Source organism: Athene cunicularia, assembly GCF_003259725.1.
Source record: "Athene cunicularia isolate RWA chromosome 4 unlocalized genomic scaffold, athCun1 chr4_part3, whole genome shotgun sequence".
Classification (NCBI taxonomy): Eukaryota; Metazoa; Chordata; class Aves; order Strigiformes; family Strigidae; genus Athene; species Athene cunicularia.
The window spans coordinates 16647320-16671676 of record NW_020799100.1 but is presented as its reverse complement, the minus strand read 5'-3'; the positions used below and the strand labels follow the sequence as shown (position 1 = coordinate 16671676).

General features: G+C 51.5%; 1 protein-coding gene across 2 annotated transcripts in view; it reads right to left on the bottom strand.

Annotated features, from left to right (window-relative positions):
• Positions 1 to 16682: 16682 nt before the first annotated feature.
• The window catches only part of PCDH19 (protocadherin 19), a 59652-nt gene continuing 51977 nt past the window's right edge, over positions 16683 to 24357 (bottom strand). For both annotated transcript variants that reach the window (XM_026848591.1, XM_026848592.1), the window contains exon 5: positions 16683 to 21400. In XM_026848591.1, the coding sequence (XP_026704392.1) occupies positions 20811 to 21400 (590 nt within the window). In that variant the 3' untranslated portion in view covers positions 16683 to 20810. The remainder of the gene's footprint in view (positions 21401 to 24357) is intronic.

Genomic DNA, 24357 nt, shown 5'->3' with positions numbered 1-24357 from the left:
CTTTGAAGCTCCCCACCTAACAGACTCTGTAAAAGGCATATAAGGAGGAAAAAAAAAAGAAAAAGAGCCTTAATATTGCCCCACACAGCTAATCATCATAGAGAAAAGCCTTTGTGCATTGCGAAGTGCAGGTCAAACCAGCTCAGCACGAGTGCAGTCAACAACCCCTTGTTCTGACACAAACAGATGCTCATCACAGAGAGACAGATGAATGGAAAAAGCTGGAGAAAATGACATAATCACAAAGTAGCACCTTTGAATATGAGTGTGCTAAGATAAAACTTGCCCCTGCCCTCCATCCACTTACCGGCAGGTCCCTGGAATAGTTATGCCTGGTACATGACAAGAATCTAGTCATTAGCTCTGTATTTGCTGGCAGCCAATGCCTGACCTGCTGAATTCATCTGGCTAAGAGGTTTATTTTCCTCTACTTTATTCCTGACAGTGTCATCTTTCAAAAGGCACACATTTCTCTGTCCTAGAAGCAGCTTAGAATGGTCCCTATGAAGACAGGAGACACTCAGAAAGATTCCCAAGTGAAACACCTGAAGTGCACCTTGACTCCTCTCTCTGGGGACCTGTGCCTCAGGATGTCTGTGTCCACCAGCATAATTTAAGTCATCGGGAGCTAAAAACTCTCTTATACCAAGCATGGAGTGACCCTGAGGAGCCCTTGCCTCTTGGCTTTGCTGCTGAGCTTCTGGCCATCAGGGATAGCCCCATCCTTACAGCCTGTAGCTTTCTCCAGATGCCGCTGGAGATGGCCCCACCACTCTCATGGCCGAGGCTGCCCCTGTGCATGTGTCTGACCCCAGAGCAGCCCTGTCCCTTGGCACCAGCTGATAATCACCCCAACATGCTGTGCTGTGAGCACCCAGGTCTTTACCTCCAGCCATTGCTCCCCTGTTTGGACTCTGGAGACGCAGAGTCCAGCCCCTGCGTGTGACTCATCTGGGCGATGGGTGGATAATGAGAGGGGCGAGTGTTTGTGCTCCACGCAGCTCCCATTGTTCCCTGCTCTTTGTCTTCCTGCCTGACGCTCACTGGCCACCTGCCTTCCTCTCCAGCCTTTTGAAGAGTGATTCTAGGGATTCTTTGCTTCCCTTTGTTGCTCTCCCTGCCCCAAGCCGCCTGTGCCACAGCGAGGCAGACTCCGACCTCTGAAAGGAGCCAACAAAGGGGCAGGGACACATCCAGTCCGGGATGGGGAGCACTGCAGCACGGGATGGTGGGAAGAGCAAGACTAGGTAGTAGTCCAAGAGTCAATCTCCCATGATAAAAGCAAACAAAATGAAACGAACACAGCAGAGGAAAAGTGTGGAAGTGAGCCCGCCGCTCATTACAGGAAATATTCATAGAGCGGAGGCTCCTCGTAAATTATACAGGAGGTTCTTGATGAGAAGGGCGGTGAGCCTGGCAAGCGCCTTCCCCCGCCGGCCCCAGCCGCCGTGCCCGGGCAGCAGGCAGAGGCTGGACCGGGCATGGCAGCTGTGCTCGCCGCTTTCCCCACGCTCCCGCGAGCTGTGCCAGGCCCCACCAGCAGCAACAAGGGCTGCAGCTGGGACACGGCTCCAACCTGGGTGGGCGGCAACACAGAGAAGTAGCATGTCGGATGGAGCTCAGAGTGGGCTCACAGCATCCCTCAGCAGCGGCCAAGCCCAAGCGAGACCGTCTGTAAGTACAACTGGCAGCATGTGTCTGTCAGAGGGATGAGGTTTCTATTTCTCTCTTGCATCATCCAGAGCCATTAGCGTCTGTACAAAACCCAGTGCTACCTCTTTCTGCCATAACGGTGGCTCCACAAAGCTGCGAGGGCTCCAGCCCCGCAGCCAGCAGGGATAAAACTTCTGCTGTAAGCGAGTGTGTCATGCCCACGTGCCCCAGAGGACCCTGCTTGGCCATGGCCAGCTGCCCAGCATACACCCTGCTCCCCACCGGAGCCCCCGCTGCCTCGGGGTGCAAAGCCTTTGCATTGCCTCCCCAACAGCTCTCCTGATGAGGAGGGGGAGCAGCCACTTGGGCACCACCGAGGAGGGACTCAGCTGCCACCAGGCATGAAGAGCAGAGACACAGCACAAAGAGGTTTGGCAGCACAGATCTGTTCTCATGTGTAGAAGCTGTGTTCAGCCCAACCATGGGAGACAGGGTGGCTCTGCTAAGCCCAAGCCACATACTCCTGCACCAATCTATGTTCAGGACAGAAGTGTCTCCGCCGGAGTAAAACCAGCACGCTAAAATGAAAAACTATCCATTCAAGCCTGCAGACTGTGGATGTAGTTAAGGGAATAAATTGCTCCCAGCTACTGGGTGCCCTCCTGGCCCCAGCCCACTAACGTATTTGTGCGAATGCCTGCAGGTCACAGCCTGGTTCACCCTGCCTCACCTGACACATCTCAAAATACCAAACCCCTCAGGCAAAAATCACAGAGCTGAATTAACTATGGTAATCAGCTCCACGCATTTCTCCTACCAAACCCAGGCAGCATACAGCCTCTGTTGCCTGCGGAGCCAGGCTCCACGCCGAGATGGCCCTGTCCGGAAGGATGCTCCTGCCCAGGCTGCAGCTGCCCTTGCAGCGCGACCCTTCCAGCCCCTTCCCACCCTGCAAAGTCTGTGTAGGTGCTGTACAGCTGCAGGACATAACTGCTGCTGGGAAGCTGCTTTACACTACAAGGAGTGCTTGCATAGAAAAAGGCTTACAAAAAGCTGCTATATGGAAGCTACTTATTGCTGTAGCTCCAATCTAGAAGAAATATAGCGGGTACCATAGCCCACATCTGGTTAAGACCCAGCAGCGTAAGGTTTATTTTTTACCTAAGTTATTTTTTACCTCCCTCTGGTCCTTGATTTATCCTGCATGGGAGGACGCGTACCCTCCAAAGAGCCTGCATAAATGCTTTGCAGAAGAGCACAAAAGCAGGGCAAAACATTTAGCAAAGATGAAACACAAGTGCGTTCACTGCACCAACACTTGCTGCTTCCATATCCTACAGGGCTGGAGGTGGCTGGCCAGGGCTGTGGGGAGGGCTGCAGGGAGCACCAGAGAAGTGAAGGGGGATGCTGGGTTGGCCGCATTAGCAGCTCTAAGCCCAGCTCTCCCTCCTGCCTTTGCAGTGCCTGGAGGGGGGACTGCAGGCAGGACAGGCAGGGGACAGCTGGATGGACAGCGGGAGGTCTGAGAAAAGCATCACCTTAGCTTGTTCAGCCCGCAGCTGTGACCTGCCTGGCACGGGGGCATTGCCCTGTTTGCCCCCTGCAAACAGCCCAGGGACCTGGCGGGGAGATGCAGCTCATCCCTGGCCTTGGCCACAACGGGAACTAGTGGCCTTGGCCAGCTGCCCTCAAGGATTCTGGCATGCGCTTCCCACCATCGCTAGCAGGGACACAGCTGCGGCGGTGGGAATTTGTCAGTAGAAATCCCCCAGTGTCAGCAAGGCTGTGTGAAGGGGAGGGCAGGGGGAACCTCTCCCCCAGCCCAAAACCCCATCCTATTAGCACATCCTGATTCCCGTTCCCAGCCTGTTAGCACATTATCCCCTGCACCACATCCCGGGGCCTCAGGGAGCAGTCGGCAGGCGCGAACCCTCTCACCCTATTTAAACCAGGGAGCTGCTGTGCAAAGAAAGGGGAGCAAAACCCAAACGCCCTTTCACCACCCACCCAGACATTTGGCTCTGGGTGAACAGATCGCAGTGAGAGTGTATTCGGGAAGGTCTGACAGGATGGAAATCATGCACAGGGGGGTTAGCCCAATTTCCTCAGGAAATGAGGTTGGCTGAGTCACAACTATTAGTCACAGTGCCTAATGAGTCCTGAGACCTTTGGCCAATTTCAGACAAAATTGACTGGAAGGGGAGTCCTGGAGGCACCATGTTCCTAGGAACTTTGGTGGGTGGCAGCCTGGGCTGCAGAGCCTGCTCCAAAGGGGGATGCAGGAACCCTCCTCGCCAATCCCACTGCTAGCAGGACTCCTGGCTCTAGCCTGACTGATGTGACCTAAAACAGGAACCCCAAAGGGGAAGCTTATCCAAATGAAACACCCACAGCCTCAATTTTCTCTGTGGTGCATTCCCAGGGAGCAGGGACACCAGGACGGGTCACATCTCACCCAAGGGGCAGTCAGCAGGAGCAGGCTCTCTGCCCAGCAAGTAGTTTGCTCTGCTCCAGCCCATAGTTTGCTGATTTATGTTTAAAACACAGACAATTAAATTACATGGGAGCTGATGCTGCTTAATGCATAAAGGCACTGAAATGCCAGGCCTCATCGGGTTGCCATGTAAATCACCATGGTTAAGCGGGTAACAGAGCACAAATAGCAGGGGCTGAGCATGCGTCACCCAAAACTCCCTGCCGGCAGCAGAACCCAGAGGTGTTTTTGCAAGGATGAGCAGGGCTGAAGGGGAGCAGCCCTGCCAGGGCACTGCCAGTGGTGGGTAAACTGGCATGGAGGGCTTGATCCCCCCAGGGGATATTTTGTTTTGGGGATTACACCCCAAATCAGACAGATCCACACAGAAGGGAGAGCCAGACTCCAGCGATTTACACACCAAGCGGTTCAGGTTCCAGTGAACTAAAATCAATACAAATAAAGGAATAATAAGAAGAGACACTGCGAGGATGGATGGGAAAGAAATAGCTAAGCATCCTGCTAGGAAAACAGCACAAATCCTGCTGACAGTTCTCTGCAGGGAAGGTTTAGGGTGCTGTCCAGCTTCCCCCCTCATCCCGGCCACATCATCCCACCCTAGCCCAAAACCAGTGCTCGGCTGGTGGGGTGCTGAGCTGGGTCGAGCAGCTGAACCAGCAGAAAAACTAAACCTGCAAAACACAGCCCAGCGCTGGTGGCAGAGCACAGGAGGAGAGCTTACGGCTGGCTGCGCTGCTGCAGAGGCAGCAAGCCCTGTCCCCACGCTGAGCGGTGCAGCTGGCTCAGCTGCAAGGCTGAGAAGTGGTGGAGCAGAGCACTGTCCCAGCTGCCAGTCACATCAGGATCCTTGCAAATCACCATCCGAGCCATGCCAGGATTTTCTCCTGCAGGGAAGAGTTTGCTCCTCTCCAGGATGCAGCCCAGCCTGGGAATCATCTGCAGATGTCCCAGTGCCCTGGATGCTGCCTCAGAAACAGGCCAGAAGCCACCAAAAGTGGTGATGCTTGCTTCATTTGCCCTTGCTTAACAACTCTGAGCACCTGACTTTTGCTGCTCATTAATTAACCCGTGGTGACAAAGCAGCTTTCCTGTGATTGAAGAGATGCTGAGGAAGGCATGGGAGACCAGGGAGGAAGGCATGGGAAACCAGTGGAGCAGGAGAAAGGCATGGGAGCCCAGAAGAGCAGCTCCTCTCAGCAGGTTTTCTCAGCAGGAGCAAGGGAACGTATGGAGCTGTGGGGATTTCATGGGAAATATTAGCACTGCCAAAGGTCACCCGTTTCTGCAAGAGCTCCACAATTCAAACAGGCAGCCCTTGCAAGCCAATTAGCAGCAAACGTATCAGAAATGGATTTTATTTATGTAGCACCTAGCAAACAAAAGCAGATTCCAGCACCATCTATCAGGGACACAGAGGCTGGCAGGGCCACGTGCCAGGTCACCTCGGCCCGCTCGGTGCATTCAGTGTGCCCCCGTGGGTGTCAGGTCTTTTACAGCACCACAGGCTGTGGCAAGAACACCACCCTGCAAATTACCACCAGTGCCACAACGACATTCCCAACCCGTCCTTGGGCATACGAAATTATTAGGTAGTAAATTTAAACTGGGAAAAAAAAAAAAAAAAAAGGAAACCCTTTTCCACACAGAAAGCAATTACATGGTAGAGTTTATTACCACCAGATGTTGCGGTAGCCAAGAGCACAAGCTGCTTCAAAAGAGACCAGACATACAAACGGGAGCAGATCAGCTGGCTACCAAGCCCTGTGGCCTGGCTGCCATCCTTGCCTCGGGGCATCCCCGTGCTCCTCGTTGCTGGAAGCCAGCAGGCTCTGCCATGGGAAAGCTCAGCCACTGCTTCTGAGACCTTCTCCCCAGTGTCTGCTGCTGGCCAGTGTTGGAGGCTGAGCATGGAGTGGGGCCCTGAGCTGGCACAGCCACCCTCATGCCCTGCTCACAGGTGGGAAAGTGCTAAAGAGCAAACCTGGAGTCAGCGGCATCCTGGTAGGAGCCTGCAAGTGATCCAGCTGTGCACTGCAAGGCAGGCATTTGAGGGATGGTTTAGATCAAGGCACCAACTCCTGGTTGGGGATAGCTACCTGCAGAGGATGTCCAGCTTTTCCTTGAAATCAGTCTAATGCCCAACAAGTCAGTCCATCCTCATTATTCAGACCATAGGCTTGACTGGGCTGCTGCAGCAGACCCTGGGGATGAATTTCACATGCCTTGGCTGGACTGGCACCACTGGGTACTGAGGGCTGGAAGCTGGAACCCCCCTGGCAGAACAGAGCAGGAGTCCATCCCTGACAGCCTGGGCAGAGTATCCCTCCTTGCACTGCAGGCAGGAGAGCCTGTGCGAGCACGGGGCTCACACCAATGCTCCCCAAAACCTCCTCCACACCCGAAGACAAGGAAAATTACTCCACCCCCTTTATCACCAGTTTAAATCCAACGTGCTGCTGCTTTGTCCACTCCATGAGCCGTTCAGCAGCAAAAGCACATGGTGCTGTTGGATTAATCACTGCCACAGTTCACACACACATCAGCCCAGCAGGAGTAGTACCGAGCTTTGTCATCGCAGAAGTACTTCTCAAATATACATATAACAAACCTAACATCAAAGATCCTGAAAGAGAAACTTCTTTCAGATGATATCCCAGGCTCAGCCTCTATAGAGCACAAACAGAAGGGATGAATGATGCTGGAAACAACAAAGAGAAGTAAATTGTCTCCTCTGGATGAACTCAAGCTTAAAATCTAAAAGAGGAACTTGTCTTGCTTTTGTCTCTGCTGAAAATCCACCTCCTGCCTGGACAATACACGGCTGTTCAGGAGACAAGAGGCAGTTGGAGAGCTGGGCTAGAGCCTGGTCAAGCTCTATTCACAACCCCCCAGCTCACCAGAGAAACAATAGAACCTGAGCATTTGCTTTGATCAGCCTATTCAGATCTCCATCATATTAATGTAATACGTTAATTAATAGCAAGAGGTCATGCTTCTGAGGTGCCTGTCATTCAACAATCAAGACAACTCTACCAATGCTCATCCGCACGCCCCAGCACCAAGGTACGCCAGGGTCTCATTTCTCCCTCTGAGACGATTAACAGAGGAAGAGGGAATCTGGGCTGCAAACACGTGCGGGATGCTGGGCTGGAATGGGTTTTACAGGGTGGCCCTTGGACACCCGCGGATGGCTCCTACAGAGAAAAACCTGGCACACCTGGCATCCCGCTAGAGCTGGCCAAAGTAGCTCAGGCTTCAAACTCTCACTGCCAGCCACCTGAGCTGCAGTCCCTAGGGTGGCAAATGTGGCATGGCATCATCAGGGAGCACATCCCCTGGGCAGCAGAAGAGACAACACCCCTCTCCGACAGGTAGCGGTGAGCCAAGGCTGTGAAACGCAAAGTGACACCCAACAACCGCGTGTCACTTGAGGAGAGGCATCCCCAGCCATTATATAAATCGCTGATTCACCATTTAACAAGTTAGCATTAATATTTATTGCAGCATGTTCACAATTGTAAAGATCTTCATTTAAAATGTTTTGTGCCTCATACCCTGTCAGCAGGGAAAGCACTATAAGGCAGAGAGCAGGCTTGCAGGCTCTAATGCAAAGCGATGGCTCCAACTTCAGAAGGGAAGGCTATTTCCAGCAGGAACATCTGCTCTCGGCGTGGAAAGTGGGTACCTAGTCGAGAAGGCTGGGAGCAGATGGAACGGGAAAGTTTCTCCTCCTCTTGCCGCAGAGCCGCAGCGAGCGAGGTTCACCACCTCGCCAGATTGCCTGCTGGGTGGTGCCACCATCCCGGGCTGCATCCCCATGCTTTCTTCCCTTCTTGCTCCAAAGCAGGCAGGGAGCCGGTGGGAGAAAAGCACTTTAATTGTTCGGTGCAGCAAGAGCAAACCCGATTTAGATCTGGTGCCAGAAGCCACGCCGCTGGTGGTGACGCAGTTCTCCATCTCTTGCATGCCTGCGGAGTCGCAGCCGGGCTGGTGAGGAGAGGTTTGCGTGCTCTGCATCGCCGACGTCAGGGAAGGCGAGAACTGTCTGTGTGTCAGGAGGAGGAAGGAGGAGAGGTTGAGCTGAACCAGGCAAGGGAAAGGTGAGAGGACTGTGAAGCAAAATAAAGATTAAGGTAGAAAAGTGAGAAGAACTTAATGCTAAGATCTGTTAAACCTCCCTCTTGCAAAGCCTTATGCCGCTGCTTAACTTTGCAGGCTGTGAGTAATCCAATTAAAGTTGTTAAATCCCACAGAGACTTAAATTCAGGGGAATTAATGATAGCGCGCAAAGTTAAGCGCACGCTTACTGGGTGAAATAGTGTGAAAAAGACTCCTTAGGAGAGAAAGCTTCGTGACTTGGAACTTTTAGAGGTGGAAAAAAATCACCACTGGATATATCAAGAAATAATCTTGCATGGGGTTGGAAGAAGCGTTTGATGTGACCTAAAAGTCTCTTCCATCTCTGACTTCTATTAGTCTGTGACAAGACTTAAAAGGTCATCTAGTCCACCCCTTTGCTAATGCAGGATTATTCCCCACAGCACAGTGCCTGTTACTTTGTCCAGTCCAGTTTTAAATGAAAAGCCTTGCAAAACTTCCTCTTCCCAAGGACCATTATCCTCCCAATTCTAATGTGTTTCTTTTTGTCAATAGTTCTGTCAGTATAATGAAATCCTCACTGTGCTAAATTGCTAAAAAAGATCTAAAAGTCGAATCTTCCTCTAATATGACATGAAAGTGCTAGTATAAAAATAGGATTGTATTAGCGATTCTCCACTGTATTGTATTAACATCCTATTTCACTTAAGAAAGGCAGGACTGAATTATCTGCGGATTCTTCCAGCCACTACTCTTACAAAGCTGTGTATTTGGGGTTCAGAGCTGCATGACTTCCTATTAAAGCAATACAATAAAATCCTATGCAGCATGCAAAATGCTGAGGCAGGAGTTTAGGGCACACGTGCCAAGCATGGAGCCTGACCCCATTCTTCCTTGCACCCAAGCAAAGTCCACAGGCACTGCGAAGCTGCCAGGGATGTGGGAAGAGGTGTGGGAAAGCAGTTAAGCAAGACTTGAGGCCCCAGGGGTAGAAAAAAGGACAGGCAAAAGTCTAAGAAAATGCAAAAGTTAAAAGGTTCATCCTGGAAGTGCAGTGCAGAGGTGGGATGGGAGTCCTGTTTCTGCCGTCCACAGGTCAGGGCTCCAGGCCAGCCCAGGTGAGAAGAGGAAAGAGCTGGTGGCAGAGAATCTACATCCTCAGTACAATCAAAACGGGCGTTTGTAGCCAATGTTGAGGGCATGCCAAGAAATTCAGCTGCCAGGAGGAGGACTGATGCTCACAGCACACTTCGAGGAATGAAGCTCCTGGCATCCTTCAGAAGGGATGGGGAGCAGCAGCGGAGGGGTTTGGGACCGGCATCGAGCCAGTGCCTCGGCTGGGAGCTGGGACAGGCAGTGCCCGAGCAGGCAGAAAACAGAGGCGATGCTCTGAGCTGTCTCAACCACCGTCAGCATGGCCCCGACCCCAGCTCGTCGTCAAGTTTGCGCAAAACGTCTGCCTGCTGCTCAGTGGCAGGTACAGATGCTTTCCGACTACGCCGTGGCTTCGAACAAGCTTTTAAACTAGAAACTTCGCACATCCCATCCCTACTCAGATTCAACAGAGTTCAGTACAGTTTTGCATTATGTTGCAATAAAACCCAATACTAATATTGCTCCATATTTTTTCCTAAAACACAAGTTTGGATGCTTTGAAGGCCCCTGAGCTTCAGTAAGCTGTCCATAACATCCCATTTACCACGAATCTGGAAAAAACAGTTTCATCTTGTTTCAGCCCTGTTCTAGTCACTATTCCCAGCATGTTCTGCTGCCGTGCCCTCCCTGGGATTTACAGGGGCTTATTTTCCCAACACATGCTCCCTCGTTGCTATTCTTTTTCTTCCTTTTTTTTTTTTTTTTTTTTTTTTTTTTTTTTTTTTTTACTGCATAGCAGAAAGCTATTGAGTAGAAAGCCAGTGGGAAGCCACAGCTATTGTATCTCTGGTTTAGTTCCTTATCTGCTGAGGGGTCCTTTTGTGATTGTGTTGAGGAAGGACATGCAGACAGTGCCTTTTATCACCAGCACGGCATCTCTGGAATGAAAGGAGAGGCAGCGGGGATGCAGATGTGACGTTAAAGTATAAAAATCCACCATATGGTAAAGATTGCTTCAGCTACAGTCTGGTCAAGATGTTGACACTTTGGTTATGAAAAGCAATATGTATCTCTCTCTTGGTGGTTTCTGTTCAAATTAAATGTTTTGTATCAGGCAGAGAACTAATAACAAGCCAGGTTTTCCCTCGACAGAAGAGTAGTAACAAATATGGAATAATGTGAAAGCTGACTTGAAAATTACTATTCCCAAAGACGCAATAAATGTAGAGATAAGATTTGCTTAGAGGACTCGAACGAGATAAATGCTAAAGGTGCTGCTGGTGGGAAGAGAGTCCAAGGGGAGTGGGCAAAAGTGAAGAAGTAGCATTTAAAAAACACAGTCTGACCTGTCAACATTTCTGTTAACACCGAATACCTCCCAGACACCAGAACGTGCTTCAGCCTTCTGCAACCTGCCCCCCCCACCCCTTCCTTCCTGCAGATAAGCATAAGCAAAAAACCGGGGGGGGGAAAAAAAGGGTGTGGGTGTCTGGGTGCAAACCATTGTGCGTTCAAGCCAAAACAGCCAGACATGCCTTTTTCAGTGCCTTCGAAAGGGATGAGATGTCCCAACACATAGGCACGGCCACATGTATGGAGGCAGGGTGTGCAGCTCTGCAGGCAGGGCTCGGGCACAGCCCCTCGGCCCGGGTTGTGCTGGGGGGAGACGTGGAAACACAACTGCAGCCGCACCAAGAGAAATCGAGGTGCAAACCCAACACAAAACCAGCCGAGGTTGTTCCTCCGACCAACTGCATTCTGGAGGAGCAACAATTCCTGTCTGACTCAAGCTAAAATAAAACTTGCACATCAAATATTTAATACCCCAAAGTCTCTTCCAGAGGCTACACCCCACGGCTGTGTACCCCATGCAGACAAGCTCCCGTCCCGGCGTGCCAAGCCGCGCACACCTCTCCCTGCGCACCCAGCACCTTCCGGTGCCTAATGCGAGTTAACAGCAGTGGCAATGACTTATTTAAGAGCCAATCAAGAAATATCCCAGCTCTCTTTGCAGACTTCAAAAGCAGCTGAACGCTACCGGTATCCTGCGATAAAGACACAGCTTTGGTGTACCGTCTGTCTCAGGGGAACCTCACACCGCCAGCAGCGGGAAGGGGAGATGTGGCCACTGTGGGGACATCTCTGCAGAGGGGGGACCCTGCCACCATCCAGCCGCAGCACTGCAGCTGCCAGACCCACTGCGGGTGAAAGGGGAGCTGGGGTGACCCTCCCTCTGACAGGGGCCACATCCTGACCATGGCTCTGGCGGGCACTCAGGATGCTCAGCCAGCACCCATCACCTGCCAAGGAGGTGGGATGTGGTTGCTATGACAACAAGGAAAAAAATAAAAGGAAAAAAATGTTTTTCTGTGAGGGAAGCATGGCACTGGTGGTAGGTGTCGGTGCTGGGCATGGGGGATACAGAGCCATGACGGGGTTTGGAGACTGGGACAGGCAATGGAGCAGGGATGGTGCAAGCAGCCAGAGCTCACACCTTGCTGAGCCCATCTCCTGCCTCCCCCAGCCAGGCCGGCCATCCCTGTGCTACACCTTCACACCTATGAGCACCTTCCCCACAGAGGCAGCGAGGGAGCAAGAGGAGGGCCGGGGAAGGAATTGGCAGGCGGATTGGAGGCTTTCCACTGAAATTTAAAGCAGGAGACTTCAGCCCTTGTCTCAATCACAAGCATGGGCAGGTGGGGCTGGAGCAGGACAGCAGAAGTGATGTGCTTTAATAGAGACCTTGGGAACGGCTTGCTGGCCGAGGACAAAAGCTTCCTCCATCAACATGTGACATTTCCCATTGGGAACTGGGGAACCAAGGCCCCATCACCAAATTCTCCACCCCAGGCTGAGGTTGATAGAAGATTTGATATTGATTCACTGGGGCCAGGATTTCATCCTGTGATTTAAACCTAACTTCTCCAAAGAGAATAAGATCAATTTTACAGAGAATCAAATAGATAAAGAACAGCCTTTGAGCCTGTGTGCAGGAGAGGCAGAGAGGGGAGTTAAGAAAAAAAGGTTCTTTCCTTATCAGGAAAGTTAAAAAAAAAAAAAAGAAAGAAATTGTTTGTTCATTTTTCCTTTTCCAGTCAAAACAACCCCGCCTCTGTCTGCTCTCCTCATGGGCGCCGCTGGAGCAGAGCAGCAGAGGGTTTCTGATAGCAGGGCTGGCATGGAGCTGCTGCCGTCCCCAACCCCAGAGCCCACCATGTTGCTGCCCCCACCCCATGGCCAGCCATTCCCGGGTGGCCCCTGCCCTAGGAAGCTGCCTTAGCACTGCGGAGTGGCCAAGTGATTCCAGGGTGCTGGGGGTCACACCTGGTAAGCCTGCCCCAAGTGATGGGAGGTGACGAAATACACTGGTGATACAGCCTCCATCTGCCTGGGCAGGAGAGCCCCCTGCAAAAGGGGCTGGGGAACGACAGCAAGGTGGGGAAGGATTTGGGACTGGAAAAGGGAAAACAGCTCTGCCACAGCAGGGGAGCCAGGCCACTCCAGGGGTGCAGGGAACCCCTGCTCCAGCTATGCCCACATTTGGGGACATGAGCTCCCACCAAGCAACCCCCACTCCTCCTGTCCAGGAAGCTGGAAAGCCATGCATCGATCTTCTCTCTCAGAGGTTTTATTATCGTAATTCCTTTTTATTTTGGCCTTGGAAGACAATCCATCACCCTCAGGCAGCACAGACTGGCCCCCGCCAAGGCTGCTGCTCTGCTCTTGCGCCATCTCCCCCTAAAACATCAGGCCAACTTGGAGTTTCTTCTGTCCTGAAGCTTTGCAAAGGGATCAGCCTCACGTTTGTCTTTGAGCCTCTGTGGCCATCGCAGCCACCTTCACTCGCCCTGGGCAGGAGCACCTGCAAGCAGCACAGGACCCGTGGCAGAGGCTTCTGCAGACAGCCATCCCCCTGCCCGTTATTTAACTGCAATCCAGAGACAATTTTTCTTGGGAAAAGCTTTTAAGCTTGATCAGTGATGGGGTTAATATTGTTTGCCCTGTGTCTCAATTTTTTATCTGTATTAATGGAAAGTGCCACAGCAGGGTTTTCTACAGCTGTACTACTGTGGCGCTTTGCTGGGTTGGGTTTTTTTTAAAAAAAAAAAAAACCTCTGGGTTGCAATGACTGATCACGGGGCAGCACAGCGGCTACCAACCACATCCCCACAGAAGCTGCCCAGACACCCCTGCCAACGGCATGATGTCTACCCTAAAGCCCAGAGTTTGTCCCCAAAGAGCCATCCTTCCTGCTGCAGCCTGTTCCCGGGCTGGGAGCAGAGGAGGGAGCCATGCCGGGCTGTGGCAGCACCAGAGGTGAGCTCTATAATTGTACACCTGCCTGTGTTTGTTCTCTGATGGCTCTTTGGGGACACTTGGTTACATCACATTCAAAAGAAAAGGACAACAACACAGAACAAAAACCAGATGCAAGTTAAACAAGTGGAAGGCCCATTGGGGCTGCCAGTGAAGTTGGACTCTAGTTTCTGCCCAAGGCGAGTGACTGCAGGCAGCTATGCAGCAGGCAGCCAGTCCCACACCTTTCCCCACCAGCACCACCCCATGGGAGCGGAGCCTGGATCCAGGAGAAATGAAGGACAGGGACCTTCGCTCTCCCATTCCCTGCCCTGCCCAGCCTGCAATATTGTGTGTCTGCAGAGCCCTGCTTCAAACAGAAATACATTATATATATATTTTTGTTCTGTGCTTTCAGGCCTTTGATCCCTTCAATTTATTTGTTCTTGTCTTTGTGGGCTTAACAGTCAAAGTGTATGATAATTCATTGCTTGTTAATCCAATTTGGCTCTATTTAGATATTCCGGTTTAACATCAAATATAATATAAAATAACGTCCAGAAGAAACAGAAATGAGATCCATGTGTATGAACCAGCTCTGAACCTTGGCCAGTGAGGGCTGGCTTCTTTCTTTACTAATTTATTCTCTCTCTGACTTCACTGCGCTGGTCTTTGTGGCAAAGCCCCTCCCCACAGCCAGGGGCACAGCAGGGCAAGGGGATCTGCACCCCTAGAAGCTCTCTTCCATGGGAGAGCAGGGACAGCCAGGCACTGGCACAGCCCCGGGGAACCTCTCCTAGGAAAGCTGGGGAGCTCAGAGGACCATGAACTGGGTCCCCTCAGGTCTGGGGCAGTCCTGAGGGGCAGCAGCATCCTGGGGAGCCCAGCCCACCCACAGCACCCAGCTCTCCACACTGTCTGCTCCTCTTTATCAGTCAAGCATGGCACAAACCAAAGCCTGCAGCCCAGCAGGGCCGGCGAGGGACCTGCCTGGCCACAGCCAGCCCAGCCAGAGACCTTGCTGGGACTTGCTTCAGCTCAGGATCCAGCCCCCAGTGCAAGGCAGCCTGCCAAGCAGTAAGATTTAGCACACCCTTACGGGCCAGCAGCATTTCCAGACAGGCACACTTGAAAGAAGAATCCCTTTTTTATCTGCAGTGGACTCTCAATCACGCTCCCTCCTGCCGCCCAGCTCAGCCCTTCCTGGCACTGTTATTTACGCAAACTTCAATGCCGCTGCTGCTGCTGTCTCAGCAGAGGAGATGCTGCAGCTCTTTGGGGTACACCAGCGGGGGCAGAGGATGGCGACAGCTGTCCAGGGAGCACGGTGGGGATGTGTCACCAACCTGACATGTCTGAGCCCCCAGCTCACTGCGAGCAGGAGCCCACAGCCAGCACAGTGAGCTGACAGGCACTGGAGGGGTTTTATTAAATCAGGAGCGAGCCCAGCACGCCTGGGGTCCCAGCAGGTTCTGGGTGAGAGCTGATTTGGGATGCCGCAATGGGAGTCCTCCCTCTCGGGAGTTTTTAGCCCTGTTTTGGCTCTCAGCCTGCGGTCGGCCTGTGCCCAGCCCCTGTGGTTGGGGCTCTGAATTTCCCTGCTCTCAGTCCCCTAGTGAGCCCCAGTGCAGACTGGGCAGCCCCATGGCTGCTGTCTTCTTTCCTCCACCTCCTACTGCTGCTCTTCAAGGGCAGCTCACTGGGGCCAGTCCCCCCTAGACAGGGTCAGTTCCTACCTGGGAGATGAGCCCATGGTGCCGGCACAGCTCTGGCTGGGTCCCTGGTGCAGGCAGCAGGCATGGCTCAGGGATGCTGGAACAGCCCACTGCCTCTTTGGGCTTGGGCATCAGTCTGCAGCAGCCCACTCCCCACACAGATTGCCAGCCCTCAACCAAATGCCAGCTTCCCCTCCCCAGCCTGGCTTTATCTCCTTTTACCCACCTGCCAAACAAATCACTAACGAGGGTGCAACCTGGCACCGGGCTGGCTGCAAATCATTGCCCTGGGGTCCCCCTGACAACACACACCTGTGCCAGAGCTGACCCCAGGCACTTGCTAGACCTAGCTGCATCGCTAGAGCCTTTACGGTGGGGTTACATCTGTGGGGGCCCATGCAGGTGTGGCTAACCCCAGCTGCTCCCTGTGTGCCCCAGCCATGTGGGGTGATGCTTGGGAGTGCAGCTCAAGAGTCTTCCCAGCACAGGGAAGGGGCTTCCCATGTTGCTGCTCTTGTTCCACTTCCACCTTGGTGTCACCCTGGCTGGGCCACTGAATGAGCAGAGCTGATTAGGGGAGAGCAGTTACCCCTGCTAGCCACAGAGTGCTCAAACACTCCGTGTGTAAGAGCAGTCAATGAACAGACTGTTAATTCAGAGGCAGCGGATGCTCCTCACCATCTCCCCCCAGCCTCCAAAGTGCCCACCGGAGAACCAAGGGAAAATAATTCTTTTCTACTGTGTCTCAGTGGAGGAGAAGTGTGTGTTGGAGGTTTTTTCCTACCCACACTTAGCCCTCTCGGAGCTGTTTCCCCTGAAGGTGAGGGGGTGGCTGTGCTAAGGACCGGCACCGTGCCCGGTTTGGTGAGGGCAAGGAGAGCCGCAATGGGGCTCAGAGCCTGCCTGCCCCAGCAGGTCACCTGTGGGGACAGTGATGACCCCTCCTCGGGGCCAGGAAAGCTCTGCTTGAGGTTTGCAGCCTCTCGGGTGCCAAAGCAGATCAGCTGTGGGAGAAGCAGACAGGGAAAGGGCTGGAGTGGCACCCAGGGGACCACACGGGCACCCAGCCGTGCACTGGCTTCTGCAGGACCAGCACCTAGAGCCCATCAAAGCAAACCCACTTAGGCGTATTTAACCAAACACTTACTTTCCATTTTATTCAATAATTGCTTTAATACTAAAATGCATTAGATGCTCAAAGCAGAGAAAAGAAAAAAATCACATTTAGGTGGAAAACAAAGTTCTCATCAGATGAAAAAACCCCAATGTGGCAGGTACACCATTTTGAAACAGAATCATAATAATTTAATAAAGCTGCTTTATCATCTTCATAAAATAGACAAAATGGTGATTCTTTTTTTTTTTTTCCTTTTTCTGTTTTGTTGTTTACAATGATTCAATCACTGTGAAAATGTACATAACATACATATCAGCATATACAACAATTTATTCTTCATATACTCGGCAACGGAGACACCGTGACGAGCCATCCCGCGCTCAGTCCCGTGGCAGCCCTGCCCGCTGCCGCTGAGCAGCAACGGTAACGCCACCAGCTCTGCCCGCAACGGGAAGGTGCCGGTGTTCCGGTGCGAGGCCCACGGCTCGTACCTGCTGCCCTGCAAGGCTACGAGGAGGCGCGTGCTGCTGAAAACCAGTTTGCGTTAGGTGTGTTTGAAGATTATATCCCAGCTTAGGTCAGCTGAACATCAGCTGATGCCGATAAAGGATCCGTCTCAGCAGTGCTCGCAGTGGGGTTGGCTGGGCTCCTCCCCGACGGGGACCGCAACTCACAGGTTGGATCAGAGATTACCCATAGCTGCGAAAGCAGCTGTAGCAACAAGATCATCAATTTTCCCCAATGACAGACAAATGTGTTTCCATTCATAATTAGATTTTCCCCCCCCCCCAAGAATAGTTTCAACATATTCATCAGACAGTGTGTTCTTTACAAAAGCAACTTGTTTCCTATTTGGAAAAAAAAAAAAAAAAAGGAATTCACTTCTGCACAACGTGTGATCCACAGGCCACCTCCAGCTTCACAACGAACAGGGAACGGCAACAACCTCAGCAGGACAGTGCTCGGGGGGTATTTCTCCAGCTGTCAGTCGTCCCCCCCAGCCCTCTGTCATCCCTCCCGGTGCAGCCCTGCAGCCTCAAGGGTGGGAAAGACCAGGGGCTCCCCAGGGCACAGGGAAGGGTCCCTGGGCCAGCACAAGGTGGGTTCACCCCCTACCCCTCAGACTCGGGACTTTTCCAGGTGGGGTCCTCCTCATGCTTGTAGGAGAATCATAGGTGGTTGCTGCTCTCCTGGATAAACGGGATAAACGGGAGCAGAGCAAGTTTGCCTGAAGGAAATGAACAGAACCCAGCTATTTTTCCTAAACCAAATCTGAGGACAGGTTTAAGTTATTAAAAAGCACAACAATTACATCTGGAACCCCCCCAACACCCACCCGCTCTCCCTGCAGCCTTGAACGTTTTTGCATGGCCAGTTTCAATGCAATAGGACAAAAACCAAGAGAGACTGCGATTTGCCCAGGAGCCCTGAACTCATCTCAAGTGACACAGAGGGACAGTGACAGGAGTAGCGAAATATTCAGGAGAGGGATGAGGCGGCGGAGCCAGGGCCACTCTCTGGCTCTCCCCTCGGCCCCGCAGAGCGAGGACGTGCCAGGGAAGGGCCCCTCACTCAGCATCCCTGGCTGCAGCCCGGGTCAGCCCAGAAAACTGGTGTTTAAACGATTTTCTTGGAGGCATAAGGGTTTAGTGACCTCTTTAATGCCCCCTTTTAATACAGAATTATTTCACATTCCTCCTCGGCTGTGCTTTTATTCAGAGTGGCAAGGAATGTTTCCTCTGGGTAAATTAGAGAAATGTTTCTTTTTTTTTTTTCTTTCTTCCTTTTCAGTTAGCATCTATTTTTCATCCAAAACGCTGGGCTGGTGGTGGCAGCTCCTCAGGCAGAGGGCAACGCTCAGCAGAAATTAACGGCTGGCGCTTTTCGGGCAGCTGGGGATGATGATGGGTCACCCAGGGACCGGGGGAACCCGTGCTCCCCATCCCTGCGGTGGGCAATTGGGGGAGCCGTATCCCATCCTGCTGGAGGTGGGGGTTGGACAATGGGGTGACGTAGGGCTGTGTCCCTGTAAAGCCAAGAGGATCTGACAGACGGCGCATCGCAGGCTCTTGTCACTCAGCAAACACATATGAGAAGCTTCCCCCACAAAAAAACACCCAGAGCTGACAAAAACAGGTAACGTCAGAAAGAAACCAGCCTAACAGTTACAGAAAATCCAGTTACTCCAGCAGCCCCAAGCCAGCCCCTTTCTTCTTTGCTTGTGTTATAATAAAACACGCATTTGGGAAAAAAAAAAAACAAAACAAAAACAGAAATAAATGACAGCAGTAACAGTACACAGGCAGGAAACACTGCAGGAACAGAAATAACATATCCCTGAAAAACGGGCTCAAACTCCAGAACAGAGGGGAAAATCCCCAGGTCGCTTTCCAGAGGGATGCAGGACAGCACGTTAACGCATGGGATGGGAGCTGAATGAGGTAGTCATCAACACCAGCAAGGGAAGTGTCACAAATTTCATTAGACAACCGTTTTTTGTCAGTTCTTTCCCAATTCCTGGCCCTAGCAAGTGACAGGGGGAACAGACTGACTGTGGACCTGTCTTGGACCGGCTACAGCTTTGGGCAGGATCAATTTGCCCCGAAGCCTGGCTGGAGCTTAATTTTATTTTGAGGATAATAATGACTGGAGCTTGTTTTCTTGTTGACATTTTTAATTTAAATAAATCAAAGTAACAAATATTTTATCATGATATGTAGACCTAGAAAGACTATTTCTCTAGAAACCACTAATTTCAACTTGCTGGTACAGCAAACATTGGCAAGAGCTATATATTTTCCCTTCCATAATCAATTTTAAATTCTAGGAAACATTATTTAGGGTAGGAAAAATCTGGTGAAGGGTTAATAATAATAATACTACTACTATGCTAACTGAAATCCTCCTACCTTACTCATACCTCACTGAGGAATTATCACTGCAAGAGAGCAGAGAGCTGTGAAACCCCTTCCCTCTCTCCCTTCTACAAAATGGCTATTAAAGTAGCTCAATTTTAAAATCAATTTTATATGAGTAAATTTGTACCCACACAAAAAAGTCCTTAATTATGAGAAAAAATAATGAATTTCTTTCTTTTTTTCTCCATTAAGAAGGCACATTAATTGAATTAGTAGCGTTGTTACATATCACCTGTCTGCCCCTAAATTAACATCACTATTGCTCATTCCATACTTACTTATGATGCAGGGATAGAGAGAAATCAGAACAGTCTAAAATCCATGCCATGATGACATACAAGCACACACATACTTGGCATAATCATGGTTGGGAAATGCTGACTTGGAAGTGTGTGTCTAATTGAGAAGGTAATTTAGATCTCTTAAATAACTCCATCACTTTGACTTGGAAATGACTAGAGATGGGGGATATCTAAATCTGGGAACTGGAAAAAAAAAACAACCAACCAACTTCTGGAAAAACTTTCCATGCATTGCCTTGAAATTATGCAAAAGAAAAGAATAAGGGAAAAAGTTCGGCACAGTGCATCTGACAATTGCAATCCAGGCAGAATTTTCCCCAAAATGTCTTCCTGTAATGCCCTGTCACTGCCCTGCAAGAGCCAGGGGAGGCTGCAGGCGATGGTGGGGGCTGGAAGAAGCGCTTGCTCCACCGGGTCTGAAAACTGCAGGTTCCCCAAAGTTTAAGTAAGATGATTGTGATTTTTTTTTTTTTTTTTTAAAATCTTGAAAGCCTTTTGCCATCACTAGACATACAGTAATTTGCAATATCAAATACAATAATGGTACAGATAAGCATGTGACAGCAAAAGGATTCATAAATGCAGGGGTATCCATAGCAAAACAGCAACATCTTCAAGTACAACCAACCTTGCATTGGGCGAATACTAAAACTCACCCGACTGTCGTTTTGAACAGTCGCACACAAGAAATGGCCGCTATTTTGTCTAGACTACAAAATCACCGGGGTGATTACTGAAGATGTCCGAATAAGGAATTTGCCGTTCGATTCTCTCCAGGAATGGAAATTTATCTTCATTTTGAGCTATAAAAATATATAAACTCCGAGGAGGGGATACCGAGCGCTCCTGAGGACCAGGGGGGTCTCGCCTCTGCCCCCCGCCACCCACCGCCTCCTGGCAAAAGCAAAACACCCGCTACTTCGCTCCGGCTGCACACCCCTGCTGCCTGTTGAGACAAGTGGGATTGTCACATTAACAATAGCTTCATTTATAAACAATACATTTAGGGAAAGCTTTTAAATACAGCAATCTGTGAACCATTGGTAAGCGATAAAAACAATCTGCGCTGGGAGTCGTGCGGTCCCTCATCCTCCTCCTCCTCCTCCTCTCGCCAGGTGCTGCTCAGAGGACGATGTCTTTTAGTCTCCGGGCGCCGGGCGAGTCCTTTTCCCGGCGTTCCTGCAGGAGCGGGTTGCCCTCCTGCCCGCCGCTCTCGCTGTCCGCCCCCCGGGGCTCTGCCTCCGTCGGCCGGGAAAGGCCACTGTTCCCAAAGGGCTCCCGTTCCCGGTTGCCGGCGCAGTGCCCGGCACCGTACGGTGCCGCCGGCTTGCCGGACAAAGGGCTCTTCAGGTGGAGGGGCGAGGTGACGGGGCTGACGGCCTCGCAGCCGTTGCCCGCCTCGCGGACGGCGCCGCTCACCTTGGGGCTGCAGGCGGCCGGGTCCACCGTTCTTTTGCCTTTGGGGTTGGCGAGCCGCTCGTCGGCGAGGGGCTCGCCGCCCTCCTTGCCGAAGGTGGCGAAGGTCCTTTTTGTGCTGCAGTCTGCGTAAGGCTCCGTGTCCACCGCTGTCGCCTCGATGGAGAGGGCGATGACATTCCTCCCGTGCTCGGGGGACTTGGCGCGGCTGGGGACGGCGCCGCGGGGCATCCAGCACCTGTCCGAGTGGCCCAGGATGCGGCACTCCTCCCTGCAATGAAATCCTTCGCTCTGATCTGCGAGGAGAAAACACAAGGGCTGTTGAAGGGGGGAGCCCCACTGGGGTTGCCCGCTGCCCCCCAGCCCGCCCGGGGCGGGGGAGCCCCCACCGAGCCAGGTGCTGCCCACCGCTCCCACCCAAACAGCGGTTATCCTACCCCAAACAGCAATTGTTTTTAAGGCAATGCTTGGAAGAGGCATTTTAACTGCCATTTCTCGGCTGCTCTAAAGCCTGGGGTTCAATTTCCAACAGGTTGTTTGTCATCTGCCACCGCCAGGCCTGCAACCTGGGGAAAGGAGCTACGGCTGCGGATCCACCACAGTGGGTCTGTCCCAGGTGTCGAGCCACTCACAGTCAGCAGTTTCTGGGTTTAGTAACCACTACTAAAAGCCACCACGTTTTAAGCTTGGTTTGACGTGACATTTAAGCTTGACTTTTTGCAGAGGGGAGAAGGGAGTGGAGGGAAGAGGGCGGTTTCTTTTTTTTCAGATGTATACGTGTGTTTTAACTTTTCACTTAATCCCCACTGACCTCCCACACAACAGAGGCTTTATAAATCTCCAAAACTGCCCACTCCACTGAAGATTAAATGTGTCATTCCCAGCGCTGGGGCTTTATTCATATGAGAGCAATAAAGATCCTTTCTCTCGACTTGGGGCTGTCCCGACACCACTTTACAGGGCTGAAATATGGAGTGGTGGTTTAACCCTTTCCAAGGACCTTCCATGCCCAGATCTGAGCTCCCCCAGGCAGGTGCAAATCCTCATGCCCAGTGCTTGCTGGCATCCCCACACTGCCAGCAGACCCGAAGGGACTGCACAGCCTCACCCCCCGCATTGCAAACGAACAAACGGGGGCCCAGGGAAGCAGCCAGGCTCAGCCAAGTGCAAAGCTGGAAATCAAATCCGGGAGTCTCAACATCCCCAGCCTTTGCTGAGCATCCTACCGTGGCTCCCGCTGAACGCTGCAGGCTCCCAGCTGCTTTTCAGTCTCGGCTTACGACTTTTCCTTCATTTGATCAGAACTTGTAATTGCAGCTAGCCCTCACAAGCACAACCTTACCCTATGCAAAGACACAGCTCCTTCCTATCATAACCTATATACACACAAAGCAGCATTAAAGCAGTAATGCCATTACCTATACAAGACTGCGCTCGGTCGGTGCCAGTTTGATGGATTGAAGCCTGCAAAGGTGCAGACTCAGCCTGGGTTTGCTTCCCGTCCATCTGCAAACCGTTCATTTTGATGCTTTGTACATCCGTGTGCATAACCTCCGCTCCTCAGACACATTGGTATTTCCACCACATTCGAGCACTAGGGCGGCTGATAAAAATTCTCAGCACATAACACAATGCACCAAAATATGAGCAGCTTAACACTTACAGAGAATAAACGAGTAAAAGGCAGACCTCAAAAAAAAAAAAACAAAAAAAAAACCACAAGAAGGATTTTTTTTTTTAAAGGCGAAGAAGCCAATTAATTGAAAAATCTATGGGTAAAACATTGGCTTTTTCTCTACATCACAACAGCTACCTGGTGGTGTGGAGCGCGGCGCTGGGTGGCTGTGTAGGAGGTCTGGATTTCGGCAGCCACCTTTACAGCAGTTTGAGAGAAGGATGCTCTGAGCCTTACATGAAGAATAAACTGCACTGAGATCTAAAAGCCCATGCTCTTATACTTTGATTCTGTTACTTTCAAGTACTTGAACAAAATAAAAAAAAAAAAAAAAAAGGAAAATTGCCCAGAAAGTGTTGCTGTCTGCCTATTTATCCACAGCTTAACTTCAAAAGGGTGCTACAGGCATACAAAGTTGTGTAGTCTGGCTGTGATAGCAGAGGACTTGGTGATGGCTGGAGGGGCTACAGAAATATCTTGGGTTCCCATCTCTGATGAGACACTGATTTATTTTGCTGTGTGACCTTGGGCACGTTGCTGGAGCACACATCACTTCAGTCTCTCCACAGACGTAAAATGCCAGACCTGGGCACATGCTGGGCTGGCTGGTCCAGCACAGGGGGGCACAGGAGGAGCTGCTGCTCCTCACCTTCCCTGCCCAGCATCACAGCTCAGCCCCAAATCCATGGGACTACCACAGCCAAGGCAAACCGCACTCCAGACAGAACACAGGCAGGTTTTTCTTGCCTTGACCCATTTATTCCAAGTTGGCACATCTTACAGTTAAAAACAGATTGAAGACTTCACTGATTACTGCACTGCAAGTGGATATTCCTCAAACCCTAGAAAGGGACCCATGCTTTAAGAGCAGTTTTATTAAAGACCACTGGCGTGGTGCCTATCTGCTGGGGAGATGATCGGCTTTGGACACCAAGATGCTTGTCTGCAAGTCGCACCAGCAGCAGCTGAAATGCAGGCAAGAGAAGAGATGAAAAGCATTACATTAAATTATACTGTGTCAATCTTTTATTTTATGAAGGGAATGTAACAAGTACAAAAAATGCTGTGCTGACAGGCAGAGGGGCAGGAGTTACCATCCATTCACAGCCCTGAAAACAACAGGTAGCTCCACAGGACATTCTGCCTCCCTGCTCCTGTCCCCACCACGTCTCAGCTTTGGTCTGCAGAGACCATGTCCCACAGCCAGAACCCATCCTGTTCTGAGGGGCAACACGTGTCCAGGCTGCGCAGAACAGCCCCGACCTGGCAGCAAACCCAGAGAGCAGCACAGAGCCCTGAGCAGCAGCTGCTCCTCCACGGCAGAATGAGGACCCAGGACCTTCAGCCACCCACCCATCACTGTCTTAACACTGTAGCTGATATAAAATACTGTTTTCATGCCACAAGCATGCCCTGTTGATACACATGAACACCATGCCACTCCTCTGCCCTAGTCCAAAGACAGCAAGCTCAGAGGGGTCTGGGCTCCTCCAGTGGGCTGGACCCAGGGCTGTCACCTCGCATCCTCCTCCTGCACAGGGGGAGCTGCTGCCCCAAAGCAGAGGCGGGCATGGAGCC